The sequence below is a fragment of the Ictalurus furcatus genome, chromosome 7 (genome assembly GCF_023375685.1).
Source record: "Ictalurus furcatus strain D&B chromosome 7, Billie_1.0, whole genome shotgun sequence".
NCBI lineage: Eukaryota > Metazoa > Chordata > Actinopteri > Siluriformes > Ictaluridae > Ictalurus > Ictalurus furcatus.
The window spans coordinates 13,583,232-13,600,576 of record NC_071261.1 but is presented as its reverse complement, the minus strand read 5'-3'; the positions used below and the strand labels follow the sequence as shown (position 1 = coordinate 13,600,576).

Genomic DNA, 17,345 nt, shown 5'->3' with positions numbered 1-17,345 from the left:
CACTTATCCTTTTCAGGGTCACAGGGAAACCTGGAGCCTATCCCAGGGAGCATCGGGCACAAGGCGGGGTACTAACAGGGCAGGGTGCCAATCCATTGCAGGGCACAATCACATACACATTCACACATACATACACTACGGACACTTTGGTCATGCGTGTCTTTGGAGGAAACCCCCGCAGCACAGGGAGAACATGCCATATCCGCACACACACGGTGGGAATCGAACCCCAGGCCCTGGAGGTGTGAGGCGAATGTGCTAACCACTAAGCCACTGTCTGCAGATCCAGCTTAAACAATATCAACCTGGGGATCTGAGATCTCAGCTTTGATAGGATATGATAGGAACTACGTACAATCCTGTTTATGTCTCGACCTCCCTAACACATGGTGTGAAGAATTTGGAGAAAATTGGAGAAGGTCAAAATTTTTGCCATAAAAAATCGAATAAAAGGATACAAAAATAAAAGTTTCATAGTTTAGTTTTTGAGTGAAGAGCTCTGGGAGGTATGTGTGTGGGAAACTCCTGACTGGAATTTGGGTAATTTTCTGCACCGTGTTGTTAATAAAGCGCACACGGCCTCTCGTTCATCACGGGTTTGTCTCGAGTGGTGTGACGGAGGGATGGTGAGGTTCTTCTCCCAGTCCTGATAACACAGAGAGAGAGAGAGAGTCTTCTATCAGCTGCAGGTAATCACCAAAATTCCAACATTTTTATGAAAATAAACTGCTTTCTAATGAAGTGTAAAGATTTACTGAAGTGAATCTGTTCTAAAGTACACAGATTTATAAATATATTGTGTTTACATTGATCTTTTATTCAAAGTGTCGCATTTCAGAGTGTGTTTAAATGTGGATTTCTCTTGTCTAAGCATTCTCTATTATTATTATTATTATTATTATTATTAGTAGTAGTAGTAGTAGTAGTAGTAGTAGTAGTAGTAGTAGTATTTTACACTGCAAAAATGATATCTTAGTAAGTGAAAACATCTTGAACCCAAATATATGTAATATTTTTATTTTAAATTTTTCCGAATCAAATGTTATATTGTTTAAATTAATTTGACTATATTCATCTACGTTAAGACGTCGTCTTCTGTAGTGACGTAATATCCGTCTGAACCTGAACCTCGTGGGTACGGTGCGTTCTATCTGACGCCAGGTGTGTGTGTAAGTGTGTTACAGGTGTGATGGATGTACAGGTGTGTTTTGCGCTCTCATTGGTCGCTTTGTTGGCCGTCGTGGACGCTCAGGTGCCTCACTGGGGGGCGTGTCCCGAACCGAGCACTCAGCCTGCCTTCAACCTCAAACGGGTACCGAGTTCACTTTCACACCTTCACTGGCACCGAGTCCACCTAATCTAACACACCTCACTCTCTCTGTGTGTGTGTGTGTGTGTGTGTGTGTGTGTGTGTGTGTGTGTGTGTGTGTGTGTGTGTGTGTGTGTGTGTGTGTGTGTGTGTGTGTGTGTGTGTGTGTGTGTGTGTGTGTGTGTGTGTGTGTGTGTGTGTGTGTAGTTTATGGGACGCTGGTTCGAGGTGGCGAAACTCCCGGCACAGTTTGAGAAGGGGAGATGTATTGAGACGAACTTCACGCTGACATCTGAGGGGTCGGCTCTCGTACAGAGCTCCGAGATTCTGTAGGTGGGGCGGGGCGGGGGTCAAAAATGTAAAAAAGACAATTAAATTAATGTTTTCACATTTTTCTGATGTAGAAAAGGTGAAGTGAGGAGGATTGAAGGAACTGCTGTTGTTGAAGACCAGAGGAACCCAGCTAAACTGGGCATCAGCTTTTCATACGGTAACACACACACATAACTGAGCCTTTACAATAAAGATACTAGAACTCTAGAACCTTTGTAATGATTCTACAACCACAAATATTAACTCAAGACAGGAGAGACAGGGAGGTTGCCAGATCCTCAGTAACTGTCTGTGTGTGTGTGTGTGTGTGTGTGTGGTGCTGCAGTTCTCCCCTACACTCCGTACTGGATTCTCTCCACGGATTATGTCAGCTCGGCCGTGGTGTACTCGTGCACGGACGTTCTCAGGATCTTCCACGTGGACTTTGCTTGGATATTGGGCCGCGACCGCACTCTGCCCGAGTCCACCATTCAGCGTGCTAAAGCCATTTTCATGGAGAACCGCATCGACGTGAGCCGCATGATCGCCAGCTCACAGGAGGACTGCGGCAGAACCGTGTGGAACCGGGCTGTGTTTCAGTCCTCTCTGTAGTGCGCCCTCGCTCAAGTTCCCTTGGTCCTGATCATTAGAGTTGTTCTGTTTATTACATATCATTTCTTCTGCACAAATTCAGCTCATAGTGGAACCACACACACACAGGCTTCTACAATCACACTTGTCAAACAGCGGTTAGAATCTAAAACCTGCACATTCTAGATTGCATATTTCCAGCACTGTGCTGTCTGAGGAAGTTAGAACCAGACTCTCTTTCGCACAGAAACATTTTAGAATTCCAGAGAATTCACAAAAAAGACTCTAGAACTTCCTTTACACTGCAATATGAATTTTAGAACTTTTACTGTGAGGATTGTAGTATTCTAGAATTGAGGATGCTCAAATTAGATCCTCAGTAAACATCCTAGAACCTTTGTAGTCTGGAGAACTCTATATTCTATATATAAATTCTATAACCGTGATCTGAATTCCAGAACTTTGGCTATGAGGATTCTAGAACCTAACCTAACCTAAATGCTGGAACCAGATTCCCCAGGAGACGTTAGGATCCTGTGATTGCAGTCTGAATCGGGGAACATTTGCACTGGGTATTGTAGAATTCTAGAACCGTGCTCTCTGAGGGTGCTAGAGCCAGCCAGACTCCCAGTGAGGATTCTAGAACCTCTTGCACTGGAAACCCTGAAGGGTCCGATTGTTACCTGAATGCTGGAAATGTGGCTCTGAGAGTACGAGAATTCTAGAATGTTGCTAGTACCAGCAAAAGATTCTAGAAGTTACTTTAGAATGAGGATTCTGTAACTGCCATCTGAACTCTAAAACCGTGCTACCTCAGGACGCTAGAACCCGTGTCCTGAAGATGTAAAAATTTTCCTGTGATCTAGAACCTTTGAACAGAGGTTTCTAGAACTCTAGAACCAACATGCATAGGCCAGACACCATGATGTGAAATTACACAACCTGCACAATGATGAATCTAGAACTACAATCATGATAGAACCTTGACAGTGAGAGTCAAATCCTCATCTACATTACTTGCACTGTGTGTGTTTCTGATACTTAGTGTTTATAGTTAACTGAGTCACGTGATGCATGCGCTTTCTAACTCACTGATCCTGTATGAAACGAGAAACACGAAAATAAATTTCCTAAACCACCATCATGCTCTCAGTGTGTCTCCTGTACTCCGTCCCCGTGTGGCCACTCGGAGAACTGTAGCTGATCAGAATCTGAATCTTTTCAGTGAGTCAGGTTATTTGACTCGGCTCCCCAGAAGAGTCGACTCTTTCAGCGACCAAACGGATCGTTCTTCTAAACCAGAAAAAGTTTGCAACATTACAAGTACTGTTATTTTTTTGTGTAATTGCGGCTGGAATTCACACATCAGTGAAATCTTCACTTTCTAAATGAACAGAATGATGTTACTGTTGGCTGCATTTAAAAAATATATATTTTAATCACAGTTAAACGAGTAACCCTGATGTGAAGAAACCCAGTGAGTCACTGAGAGGACTGGGGACAGGAAATGAGAACAGCACACAGCTTGGAAGAGTTTATTTAAGTTTTTCAGGGGTTAAACATATAGTGTGTGTGTGTGTGTGTGTGTGTGTGTGTGTGTGTGTGTGTGTGTGTGTAACATTAAGTGAGCAGAAACACAATACACACATGATAACGAGAAGCCTTTAGTTTCACTACACTGTAAGATTTTATTATCTATATAGAGTTTGATTTCATTCTTTATCTATAGGTAGGTGTGTGTGTTGCTTCTTCAGCGGAACTGCAGAGGACTCACACGCAGTCCGATCACATCCTTACCGATCTCAGTCACCTGAAGAGAGAGACAGGACACACAAAGTGACATCACTGCAGACTCTGATAAAATAATCAGAGCTCACAACTCTGAACAAACCCACCTTCTTTAACACCTTTACGTCAGACTCCAAAAAGAAAGAACGCGCGTGTGTGTGTGTGTGTGTGTGTGTGTGTGTGTGTGAGTGAGTGAGAGAGACTGACCTGTGTGACCCTGCACACTTGCCCTTTGTAGGTGGGGCAGTAGCAGGCCCCGGACAGAGGGCACTTCTCCACAGGGCGTCCTCTGTACAGCGGGATGAAGGAGGCGGCACACAGGTCGAAGGGGTTGTGTGGGTCGTAGTTGAGCTGGTGGGCGTCGGTCAGGTTTTTCTCGCACGCTGCCAGGATCTTACGCGTCTGAAAGAGAACCAGGTCACATGAGGCTGCGTCCCAAATCAGTGGTAGAGCGAGCTTCACAACGAACAATCTCTCTCTCTCTCTCTCTACTGGTAGTGTTAAACAGGGTGTAGGACGCAACGGGTAGTCGTCATGACAACCAGGCCTCACCTGCTGTGCTACCTCGGGTTTGGGTCCGAGCTCGAGCAGGCGGCGTGCGAACCCTGCGGCTGTCTTAAAGTTCTTCAGTTTGAAGAAGAGATTGAGCGCGGTGCGTAACACCAATACCATGTGGACCGGCTGCAGGTTACAGTGTGTGAAGTACGCCGCCATCTACACACACACACACACACACACACACACACACACACACACACACACACACGTCAGAGCACCATCACTATTCTTCTGAAATATTTGACTTTTATAAACCACACACTGATCTCACTTCAGCTACAATGAGGGAAAAGTAGGGTGGCTGAGCGGGGATTAATCATCCAATGGTTATGACATCATCAGTACCTCACACTGCCTCTTCTGTTGCTCCAGTGTGTCTTTAGGAAGCTTCTTCCTCTCCGTCTCCATGGTGAGACCCACAATGTACTCTTTACAGATAGTGATCAACTGCTGGGCCTGAAACACACACACACACACACACACACACACACACACACACACACACACAATGAGACAGGACTGCTCACATGAGTGTAAGAGTTAGGGATTAAGGATTAATTAGGAAACAAGGGGATATGGGTTTAGAGTGTAAGGGATATGGTGTAGGAGTGTACAGATGTGTGTAGGGGTTAGGATGTAGGATTAGGGTGTAGGGCGTTACCTCAGCAATCTCCTGTTTGTTATTGAGCACCAGGAGGGGGATGGACAGCAGGATTAGGGTGTAGGGGTGTAGGATTAGGGGTTAGGGTGTAGGGCGTTACCTCATCAATCTCCTGTTTGTTATCGAGCACCAGCAGGGGGACGGATAGCAGGATTAGGGTGTAGGGGTGTAGGATTAGGGGTTCGGCTGTAGGATTAGGGTGTTACCTCAGCGATCTCCTGTTTGTTATCGAGCACCAGCAGGGGGACAGACAGCAGGATGCTCCTGAACTTGTCGACAGCCTCGTCGAAGCGCCCCGAGGTGGTCATCTGGTAGCATTGCTGCAGGCGGGCGATGAGGTCACGCAGGTGCAGCCCCACTGCCGGGACTCCGCCCTTCTGCCCGTCTCTCTGCCTCCTGCCCTCGTTCGTACCCCCGTCCCTCAGAGGGTGGGAGAAGAGACAGGGCAGAGATGGAAGCCCCACGTAGGACACGCGCCCCCGCGAGAACGCCTGCAGGAAGAGGGGTTTCAAGGGCTCAAAGTGGACCACACCCACCTGATCGTGCAGCAGCTGCAAGGGACGGGGTCAGAGAGGGAAAGAGAGCGTTCTCAGTGATGGTTTGGGAAGGGTGTCATAATGAGAAGTTAGAAACATTTACATTAATTAAAGCCTTTACCCTCATGGCTGTCTCGAAGGATCCAGCAAGGATGTGATCAACTGGCAACTGAGAGTTGTTACACCACATCTGGGCAGGGCTAGTACCTTTAGTTGGCGGGACAAAGAAGCCTTCTCCTTCAGCACCACCCCCAGCACCAGTTGGCAAATCCTATTGGTCCAAACATGCATCAATCAAATACATTTGCAAATGATCAGTTCAACAACAAAAAAGTACAAATTAATGGCTGATGAGTGTGAAGCAGTGTGTGTGTGTACTGACCAGTTCAGGTGGAAGGTCCAGATCCTCCTCCACTTCCCATCCTCCTCCTTCATCCTTCCCCAGAGCTCCTTCCTCACCCAGACCCTCCTGAGCGTCCATAAACCCATCTGCAGCACGATGAGGACAAATCAACTACACGAAAGCTACAACATAGACTACAACCCACAACATTTGCTCAGTACAAATACTGTGTGTGTGTGTGTGTGTGTGTGTGTGTGACTGACCATCGTCTAAGTGGAGCTCTGCATCTTCACCCCATCCTTCTCCTCCAGGAGCATCCATGTCCAGATCGGCCGCCATCTGACCTGCTTTTCCTGCAACAGGAGCAATTCCAGACACGTACCCCAATGTTAGCACGTCGCTAACAGAACACCGGGAAACTACAACCACAGAAGAAGTGACCTGAACTGACCTTTAGCGGCAATGACTCCCTCGAAGAAGCCCTTAGAGACGGTGAGCAGGGGCCAGTTGGTGTCCAGAGGGTTGATTGGAGGAGGAGGCTGCAGCAGCTCAGCGTTCGGGTCTACTTCGGGGATCTACACACATATACACCATTAGACAGCATTATTAAGTGTACTTTCACTATTATCTCTATTTCACTATTATTATTTCATCTATTATCCTGTTTGCTGAGTCATGAGTGAAACTGATTCTTTTATTAATTTACTATGGCATGTTTGATTCACTGAGTCGATTCAGAATCACTTCGCTCGGATGCTACCAGACCGCCGTAAAATAACGTTTACCATCTCCTTCTCGAGGTCGAAGGTCTCTTTGAGCGCCTCGGCCTCCTCGTCCATGCCGTGTGTTGCTGCAGTCAGGTACGCCAGAGACTCTACACATACACGCCAGGAGTTATAGCAAGAAACACAAAAGTGCACCCGAGTAAACAAGTGTGTAAAGCATGTGCTGTATTAAAGAGAGGGAGAGAGTGTGTGTACTTACTCTGTCCACAGTTCTTGAGGATGCGCACTCTCTCACTGACGTCCCCCAGATACAGAGCACCCTGATAATGTCCACTCATGTCCTTCCTGATCTCAGCTATACACACACACACACACACACACACACACACACGTTACAGACAAAGCGCATATTGCTAACCTCCACTCGTACTCTTCCCAGACTTCCTAGATAGCCTCACCGATCTTCATCATCTTGCGGAGCTTGGCCAGGTTCCCAGTGATCAGGTAGAGGAAGGTGAGCTTGTCGAAGTTCTTGGTTCTCTGGTAGCACATCTCCACCACCTGGTGATGACCCTGCAGAAGAGCCGCCTCACCCAGACGCTCCCAACAGCTCCGCTCGTCCAGAGCCTTGGCCGCCTCCAGCGCCACCTGCAGCACGAAGAAGGAACTGTCAGCACGTGTGTGACCTCAGTGACCTTCAGAAGGGTGACGCGACACACCCACCTCGATGTTTCCGCACTCCAGCGCCAGACTGAAGCGGGTTTTCTCATCCTTGACGAAGTGTAGCGCCACCTCCGGGTAGCCCTTCTTCTGCAGGTACGCAATGATGGACTGACCCACCAGCTTAGCGTTACGCACCATGTGCAGCACCTGAGGAATTATGGGTAACATGTTATCTACATTTCTCTCTCATAAACTCCTCATTGTGGGCGTGTCCCAAAACATACGCCCTGCTCTCTAGACTTACCTCATCATATTTGCGGTTAACGAGTGCGAGTTTGAAGCGGTACTCGGTCGGGTCGATGTTGAGGACGCGAGGTCTGCACTCCCGATCCAGACAGTACACACTGTTCCCCCTCACACGCGTCACGTAGATGGGCAGGTCCAGGGTGCGGATTATACCATGATCACTTTGGAGTGGGGGGGAGGGGGAGATATTACATTTAAATACACAAATAATCCTTATTTTTAAACATTATTCTGAGTATTATTATCATTAGTATTATTCCTAGAGGTGACATTTATTCCACACTGTACTTCGTTAGTGTTACATAGAGGTGTATTTTTGTGTAGTGTCACGTGAGAGAGAGGTAGGTGAGGGCGTCACCCTGAGGTGAGGGCGTATTTGATGTGGTTGGAGGTGGTGTAAATAAACACGCCGCTCTCATCCCATGCGCCGCTCTTCACGCGGATGTTCTCGTGGATGTTACACAGACTCTCTAACTTCCTGTTGCAGATCATGATGGCTGTAGAGACAGTTGAGTGTTTTATTGTTATTATCATTAATATATAAACGATGTAAATTCTCAACATAAATATATAACATACACAGTAAGAGTAGGAAGCACTGATATCAGCGCAGTACCGTGTTTGGCCAGCAGCGCGACGTGGCTGGTGTCCGCGCTCCACACCACGTATTTGACTTTGGCGATTTTGACGGTAGCGAGTGAGCGTTTCTGCTGCACATCGAACAGCGTGACTCCGTCTGCATCCCTCAGAAGCAGAGAACCCGTCCCTGCGTAGAAGATCTCCTCACAGCTCGGAACCTGTACCTTCTTCACGATCTCATTCTTCAGGTTCTTTATCAGCAGCTGTGGACAGAGATAGATTATATATATATATATATAAAAAAAAACACACACATACATACATACATACATACATACATACACACACGTGAACAGGAAGTCTGTGATGCAGAGAAGGCACGAACAGGAAGTGTGTGACGTGTTCTCACCGAGTGCATGCGGTCCAACACGGCGAAGCGATTCCGGGCCACCCATACTGCTGTGAGTCCTGATGAGCGCTTTCCCTCTGGAGCTACACACACACACACACACACACACACACACACACACACACACACACACACACACCGCTTAGAACCTGAGTTTAACTGCAGTGAGTAATGGAGTGTGTGCGTTTGTGTGTGGGATCAGTACTCACCATCAGGGTTCTGCGCGTCGCTCTCTCGAGGGATTGAGTACAGATCATACGTGCTGTTCTCCAGATTAGTGGCTCTCTGAAAAACACAAGAGTGTGAGCGTGCGAGAGTGTGTGTGAGAGTGTGTGTTCAGAATGATCAAATAAGCACTTCTCGTGTAAAGACTTACCGTACACAGCAGCACAGCATTCTCCGCAGGATTGTACGACATGCTGAAGACGGGAAACTTGGAGCCGCTGTGAATAGAACCCAAATTTAAATAACGAAACACTTTTCGGATGGAGGTTAGGGGGCGGAGCTTTGCATAAATCAACTTCATGATGTCACTAAATCGATCACATCTCAGGACAAGGACACAATACTCAGAAAGGCTAGTGTAGCTTAGGTCCGTGATTGAACGCATGACGGTTGTCATGGTAACGGTGAAATATAGGAGCGAGAGAAGAACTCTGATAGCTAGCTGACTAACAGGTAGCTAACCGCTAAGCTAGCCAAGTTTGTAAATTAAAGCGACTAATAAAAGTCTAATAGCGATATCAGGATGGTGTGAGGGTATTCCCACATTTGCATATTCATGAATATTTATAGATCCTGATGAAGGTGTAGAGATGTTGGTCATTTGTTCGATGCTAAAAAGAAGTTCTTGAAGGGCTAATCATGCACACACACCTCCGTAGCTGCATGACAGCCGTGTCTTTGCTGCTGTTGAAGTCAAGCTGACGCAGGAAGCGGTCCTTGACATAGTACAGCATGTTCCCGTACACAGCATAGGCAGGACGCTCACGCTCCAACTTAAACACCAACATCCCGCTGTCATGACCTGAACACACACACACACACACGTTAATGTAAATGTTACACACATCCTGCTCTGATTGCCTTATTAGTGTAGTGTGAATATCAATAAAAAATGGATTTTCTTCTGCTGTATTAAAGTGTGTGTGTGTTTGAGCGTGTGAGAGAGAGACACACCAGCAGCGAACAGGTTGAGGTTGGGATGAGCTCCAAGCACCCAGAAGCGGTCGTGGTCCCTGCGGAAGGTCTGGACGCCTGTCCTCTTGGACATGTCCCACACTCGGATGCTCTTATCCTCAGAGTTGGACAGGATGAGCTCCTGGCGCGGGTGGAAGACAGCGCAGGACACGTTGTTGTAGTGCCCCCTACAGGTGTCCAGCTCCCACGCCTTCGACTCTAAACAACAACAAGAGCAGTGCCACTCGGATACACTCCAACACATTCAAACACAAATATCAAACCATCCGGCTATGCGGCAATCAGGAGGAGGCTGCCTACGTAGGCCACGTACCTGCATATGGATACAGTCTCACTGCCCCATCCCAAACCCCAGAGGCCGCTACATTCATACAAACACGTAACATAGACTCTATGCATGGACACATGCTTACCATTCATCCTCCATATCTTCACCTGCCGGTCGTCAGCTCCGCTCACGATCAGAGGCATGCTGGGATGGAACGCTGCCCAGTTCACCCCTCGATCGTGACCCTGAGGGCAAAAGATCAAAATTAATCACGATGTTATCATCAGTGGGTGGGGCCTGAGCATTAATTTGACTGTATAAAGTTACACAAGCCACTGATGTTTAAAACGTACGTTCAATGTTAAACAAAAAAATGGAGACAGGAGATAATTTGTCGTTTGCTGCAAAAGAACCCTTGTGTCATTGGGGGGGGGGGGGGAATTTCACCACTGCTGCCCTGCCCCCTGCAGAGAAACTCCTCCCACTTTAACAGGTACAGGTGAAAAGATCATGAAGGGCAATACAGGACATTAACGCCCCTGTACATCAGATCTACTTTATACATGCAGGACTAAACCATTAGTTTAGAGGTCTGTTTATTTACTCAAATGTACACAGGAACCACAGAAAGTATGAACAGTTCTAGTTTCAGCTCAGTAGAGTTACACCCCACCACCAAGAACATCATCATGATGAAGATGATGATGCAATCATTCTGACCTCCAGCACGTGTTTAACCACAGCGTCCGACGCTCCGAAAAGATCCACCCCGGTGATGCCACGCACATCTGTTTCCACGGCGCCTGGAGACAGGTTCTTCTTCCTCAAACCTGGAACCGACATTTACAATCCGACCCGTTTACACGATACGACCGAGACACACACACACACACACACACACACACACACACACACACACACAGTACAGAGGAGGAGAGAGAGGAGCAATGTTATAACTGATTACATCTATATACACACACACACACACACACCGTGTTTGTTGGGCTTCTATACACACACACAAACACACACACACAGATTCTGACATACACAAAGCACACAATCTGATTCTCAACCCAGTTCAGACATCAGCAAAAAAAAGAAAAAAAAAGAATACTTATTAATGATTATTTAAAAAAATAATAATCATCATTTACACTTCCTTTTGCTTCATTTCCTGTCTCTGGAGTTTTGATTTCTGAAGACGGACTCTGTGTCGAAGTGTTTCTCCAGATTAATACAGAAATGGAGTCATATGTAAATGAGGAGAAGACTCTGCGTATTGTGATTGGCTAATGAGGAGAAAATCAACAGTACTGACTTAAAATCAAATCTCAGAATCAGGGGGGGGGTTAGGGGAAGCAAGCAGAGGCCATGTCCCAAACGCAGGGTTAATAACTACTTAGTTCCCTCTTTACAAGTGATCTTGAATCTCTGAGATTTGGGACAGAGCCCTAAAAAAATCCAAACTAATCATAAATTCAAGTACAGTACAATAACTAGTGAACAACTCTGGCATTTGGAACACAAGCATAAAATGGATGATGTAGCAAGTGATTCATTTGACCATTTAAAATTCAAATTCTGGCATTTGGGACAAAGCCTTACAATGGCCAACGCTGCAGTATGTACAATAACTAGTGCTGAGCTTTGGAATTAGGGACAGAGCCTTAAAACACCTGATGTTCTAGTACACTAAGTAGTAATGAAGTGTGTGGATTGATAATGAACTAGTGATTTATTGACAGAGTCGACGTGCCCTCAGAAAGGTGCAGTGTGTGTGTGTAAAAAAAGCCCAATGAAGGAGATGCAGCAGGAACTGATGTGTAGGGGCAGATGTTTCCGTCAGGGGAGTGGGACAGCGCTGAGATGGGGGATGGGGTGGATGAATGGATGGTGGGGGTATTTGGGTGGGGCGATGGGGAGGAGGTGTAGGGGGCAGAAATGTAAACTGTGCTCTGGTGGGGCAGGACAGGTGTACAGAGTGAGCATTAGCGTGCACATGCACTAAAGGACACATGGGTAAGCGTGGTCATGCGTTTAGTGCGATTAACATCAAAGACGTGGCTCATGGTGGAACGAGTCAATCATTCCGATCATTATCATTATCATCATTATTAATAATAATAAATTATTATTATTATTGCGCATCAGACGCTGATATGAGTGTGTAAGGGATGTTGCGACTCTCAGTGCAATAACACTTTATTTAATCTCATTTTATTTATTACTTTTACAGAGCAGTAGCTAGTTACTAAGTGATTAGTAAGTAATTAATGATTTATTAATCCAGATCACTGATCTGTACACATGCACATGAGCACTAACGTCAAGTCCACTTCTGTTTCTACATAAAGACACTTACTGCTTACTGTTTGGGTTTTAAACAGTGCTTACAAAGCTGAAGCTCAATAGAGGAAAGGGACATGCTCTGTGTGTGTGTGTGCGTGTTAGACCAGGTTAAAATGGAGGATTAATAATGAGCAGATGAATATTATGAGTGATGATCAGGTTATAAACATGCAGAAAGACAGAAACACCTCTCAGACACACAGACACCACAGAATGTCTGTTGTGTTATTAATCCAGACCGCACTGGTGTTATGATGCTGAATTCACCTCTCCACTTGTTCAGATTAAATCTAATGTACATGATGTAGGACCAAACCATTATGGCTCTGGGGGGGGAGGGGGGTTGAGAATCTGGACCATTTATGATCACAGGGTGGGGTCTGACTCTATATAATGTGCTCTGATGACACCGGACCAGACCATTCCTGAACAGTAGTGGGGATCTGTCCATCTTATCTAATCTGTATCTGTCAAAGTGGAACAAACCATTACAGAAAAAAGTGAAGGGAAGATTCAGTAGAGCTGATGGAGAACCTCAGAGATGTGGAGGAACAAATTCAACATCATAACGCAGGACTGAGTTAATAACACTCGACTTGAGAGAGGTGTTTCAAAACAGAGCCCACAGAGATCTCACCTTTACATTCATCTACTCCCTTTCTTCTCCTCTCCTCCTCTCCCTCCCTCCCTCCATCCATCCATCCATCCATCCATCCATCCACCCCCTCCCCCCTCAGCAGCTTTCCCACTCCTCCTCACCGGAGATATCCCACACCCGCACGGTCTGATCCAGACTGGCCGACACCACCAGGTCCTCCGACGAGTGGAACTGAGCACACATCACGTAGTGGTTATGACCTGTCAGGACACTGAGGGGGAGAAAGAAACAGAGAGACTATATTAACCAGCTGCTCTGTGAATAAACTTGTACGTACGTATGTACACACACACACACACACACACACACACACACACACACCAGACACATGTCCTGGACTGCCAGTTCCACAGACGGATGGTCTGATCATCTGAAGCACTCAGGATCCACGGGTACTCCTGTCCACGGAGAGAGGGGGGGGGGGGTTAGTCCATTCATCATTACATCATCAATAGAAAATCTGTTTGCAGCTTCTCTTAAAGTATGAATAAAGTCTGTCTGATTAGCAGAAAGTGTCTTTCTCTAAATCTTTGTGTCTATCTCGCCATCCTTCTGTCTGTCTAGCCATCCTTTTAGCCATCGAGCCGTCTGTCAAGCTGTCTGTCAATCTTGTCAACTGATTATTTGGCCATCTATCTGTCTGTCTAGCTGTCTGACTGTGTGTGTACGTGCCTGTCAATCCACCGGTCTATCTGTACCTCTATATACACCTACATCTCCAGGTGGTTGTCTCTCTGCATCCATGTGTGTGTGAAAGTGAGTGAGGACTCACATGGTGGAAGAATGTGGTGCGGATGTAGTCCAGGTGTCCAAGCAGAGTGAAGAGACAGCGACGGAGCTTATAGTTCCACACCTACACACACACACACACACACACACACACACAGGTTTACTCCCTCTCTCTCTGTGATAAATCCTGGCTGTTACACTGCAGTAGAATCAGGACACTGATGTTAGACCTTGATTTTATAATCGTCTCCACCCGAGACAAACAGAGGCTGCTGCTTGTGGAAGTCGATCCCTCTCACCGGACCTGTCCAACACACACACACACACACACACACACTCACTCATTAGACTATAAACACACACACAGAGCACCGAGAGATGAAAACGGTGGACGTGTCTAACCGTCATGTTCGTCAAACTTGTCAATGAGGGTACACATGCGATAATCCCACAGCTGGATGACGCCATTGTGCAGACTGGCCAGGATCCACGGCCGCTTCGGGTGGAAACTCAGCCCTGATGAGACACACACACATCTGGATTTATCTGGGCTGATCATTCATCCTCAAGATTTTTTTTGTTGGCCGCCACTTACGTTTCATTGTGTTACGTTGATTGCTCACTGCTACAACACGCTACATTTCATCACAGCACACTGTCCGAGATACGGTCATATCTTTTCATTAATTAAAAAACATTTTAAACACTTACAAACAGACTGGAACTGTGATATTTATGCCAACATTTAATTAATCTAAAAAAAGAAAACAAACAGGTTTAATCTCTGAGAGGGAAATTAAAGTGTTACAGTACCAGTATAGTTAGCAGAAACATCGAAATAACTATTTTTTTGGGATGAACCTAAATGAAAATTCTTGGCTGAAGCTGAATACAATGAAAAACTTGTCCGAAAGCCGAAAGTTTTTTCCATATATTTTGCCATTTTTTTCACCATTGCATTAATTAAATAGTCAAAATGTGCTTTTTACCATTTTGTCTTTCTTTTCAAAGAAAAAAAATCAATTACAAAAACTACTATTTCAAAATATTTATTTAACACTGAACATTTTTTTTCATTCCAGCAGGCACAGGCTACCAACAAGGCACAATATAACTTTAAATAAATAAATGACTAAAATAAAAATATTTTGATGTGGTCATCTTTGAACTCCCCTTGAATAGCCTATGTTAGGCCTATAACTGACTGCTGAAAGAATGTAACACTCTGTAGCCTACAACAAAAAGTGCATTAAAAAGTGCAAAAAATGGTTCTGTTCAATTCTATACGGCTGATTATATTGGGGATATATACCGCTTGCGTCCCTGTACACCTCGCGGAGTATTATAGTAGATATAGTTAGATATGTTGTTAATGTTATGTTCCTTGATAGATTTAGTTTAAACTATAAATTAGTTAATTTAGTCCCTGCTGGTTTTTCCGCTCCTAGTCCATAGTACTAGTTCATGTTTCTTGTTTTGACCCTGTTTTCTGTGACCGCGACTCTGATTCCTGCTTTGCCCCATTAATGCCTGTTTGCCGATAGCCCAGTAATCCTTTGCCTGTCTTGACTAAGTTTTTTGGATTACGATTTGTCTGTCTGTCCTTAAATAAATATGTCTTTACTTGCTTCCATACTCTACTCCCTTACGTCTCGCGACGTGACAGAAACATGCTCCGGAACAGAAACAAAACAAACGCATGTGTCCACACTAAACATCCGAAGAGCACGTAGCTCGTGCACGCGCGCCCCCTCATGGAGGTCGTGACATTTGCGCGTCTCACTCTGGTTGCTAGCCTATTTTGTCGCGTCATCAAACACGTCATTGTGCGGTCAAATTTATTCGGCCGAACACCGAAAGTGCTTTTTTTTTTTTTTTTTTTTTTTTTTTTGCTATTTCCGGCCGAATAATTTCGGTTGCCGAACATTCGGTGCATCCCTACTATTTATATTCATTTCTACCGCACATGCGCAGTCGTAGTTTTATTAGTCAATGTTTATTAAATGTAAATCATGTCACGGGTGTTTATGTTCTTATATAAAGGGTTGGATGAGGAGATTTATTTAAACTTTCTGTACAGAAATGTCACAAACATTTTCCCGGACACGTTGTTATTTGACTGCGTTAATGTGTGATATTAATAATGCATAATGCAGACATGACTTTTATAAAGGATTGAGGATGAAGATTTAATAATTAACACTACAGTTTTACTTATAATTACTTGCAGCATTACTATTAACCAATAACACGTTTTTAAAACGCATTACAGCTGAGTTACTGCCGTTAAATCCTAATGACAGCTAGTTACGACTAATGAACTACATCTAACCAAAACAGGCCACATTTTTTACTTTATAAATGTTTTAAAGCACGTATTCATATTCCTAACACACGCATATTTAAAGCAAATCTAACATAAAATAAAATGATTAAAGAACACAAGCTGAATGAGCTGTAGCTAGCATGCTAACTCCAGCTAGTTCTGTTTGCTAGCTCTGTGTTACCTTTCACTCGGGCCGACTTGGTCTCGAATTTGGTTAACATCTCCGCGTTTCTGAGTGTCTAATCCAAAAATCCAAAAATCCAATCTAAAGAGAACTCGTGTGCAGGAGTGATTCCAGTAATGAATATTCCAGTAATGAATCCCGGAACTCCTGTACTTCCTCAGCTGACACGTCTACCGAAATATAATGTTTCCGGTGCGGGGTGAAATAAAGTTTTTTGTGTGTGTTCAAAACATGACGGAGAAATCTCCACGTAGCTGTTGAGGAACTGGTGCGCATGCGCAGACACAAGAACCGTTCCGCTAGCAAAGCGTTAGCAAAGACATTCAGAAAAGTGAATTTAGCAAGTGTTATGTGTTTTATTTAATCAATAATACTCCTAACTCTTGAAATCTTTGTCTCAAAGCTTTTAGATACATTTTAGAACGAGGTACTTTTTTTTTGGTAACTGTACAAATGTACACACGTTATTTTTGTGTATTGTTGTGCATCATGATAAATTAAGCTCATAAAGTCATTAGTATGCTTTTCATTTTCCATTTTACAAATTTATAGGCATATATGGCCGACTGCAGAATTATTGGCACCCTTTCAAAGAAAGTAGTGACTATAAAAAAAAATTACACACAGCTTTACTTGTAGTGTTAGTCTAGTTATTACAGCACAAATAATATTATTTTATTTGCGTTAATGGAAAAATTACTGCCACCCTTTCTTCTGCAGCTGGAAACGCCTCGCTGATAAGAAATGGTCAGAGGAGGCCGCCAGAATAAACCAAATAACCTTTACATCCGCGGTGAGCAGAAAAGCATCTCAGACTCGCCCACTCACCCAAATTGGATATTTTGTAA

At 44.8% G+C, this 17,345-nt stretch overlaps 2 protein-coding genes across 3 annotated transcripts; one reads left to right on the top strand and one right to left on the bottom strand.

Moving 5' to 3' along the window:
- The first annotated feature begins 536 nt into the window (after positions 1–536).
- On the top strand, positions 537–3,822 carry apoda.1 (apolipoprotein Da, duplicate 1). 2 transcript variants are annotated; one of them, XM_053628681.1, is made up of 5 exons: positions 537–689; positions 1,185–1,312; positions 1,517–1,638; positions 1,714–1,799; positions 1,968–3,822. In XM_053628681.1, exons 2-5 carry the CDS (start codon positions 1,190–1,192, stop codon positions 2,231–2,233), a joined length of 597 nt encoding a protein of 198 aa, XP_053484656.1. In that variant the 5' UTR covers positions 537–689; positions 1,185–1,189; the 3' UTR covers positions 2,234–3,822. The 2 variants fall into 2 exon arrangements, with proteins under 2 accessions (XP_053484656.1, XP_053484654.1); XM_053628679.1 differs by having other exon boundaries at positions 538–689; positions 1,175–1,312.
- copa (COPI coat complex subunit alpha) lies at positions 3,721–16,694 on the bottom strand. Its single transcript, XM_053628677.1, has 29 exons — positions 16,495–16,694; positions 14,390–14,503; positions 14,218–14,291; positions 14,031–14,111; positions 13,580–13,656; positions 13,360–13,469; positions 10,969–11,078; positions 10,394–10,493; positions 9,960–10,178; positions 9,657–9,807; positions 9,157–9,223; positions 8,990–9,065; positions 8,781–8,863; positions 8,409–8,634; positions 8,151–8,289; positions 7,791–7,953; positions 7,547–7,693; positions 7,282–7,471; positions 7,083–7,178; positions 6,884–6,972; positions 6,550–6,673; positions 6,362–6,451; positions 6,138–6,244; positions 5,877–6,026; positions 5,426–5,770; positions 4,904–5,014; positions 4,553–4,714; positions 4,208–4,402; positions 3,721–4,022 (listed from the first exon to the last, which is right to left on the bottom strand). Exons 1-29 carry the CDS (start codon positions 16,532–16,534, stop codon positions 3,963–3,965), a joined length of 3,696 nt encoding a protein of 1,231 aa, XP_053484652.1. The 5' UTR covers positions 16,535–16,694; the 3' UTR covers positions 3,721–3,962.
- Between the last annotated feature and the right edge of the window lie 651 nt (positions 16,695–17,345).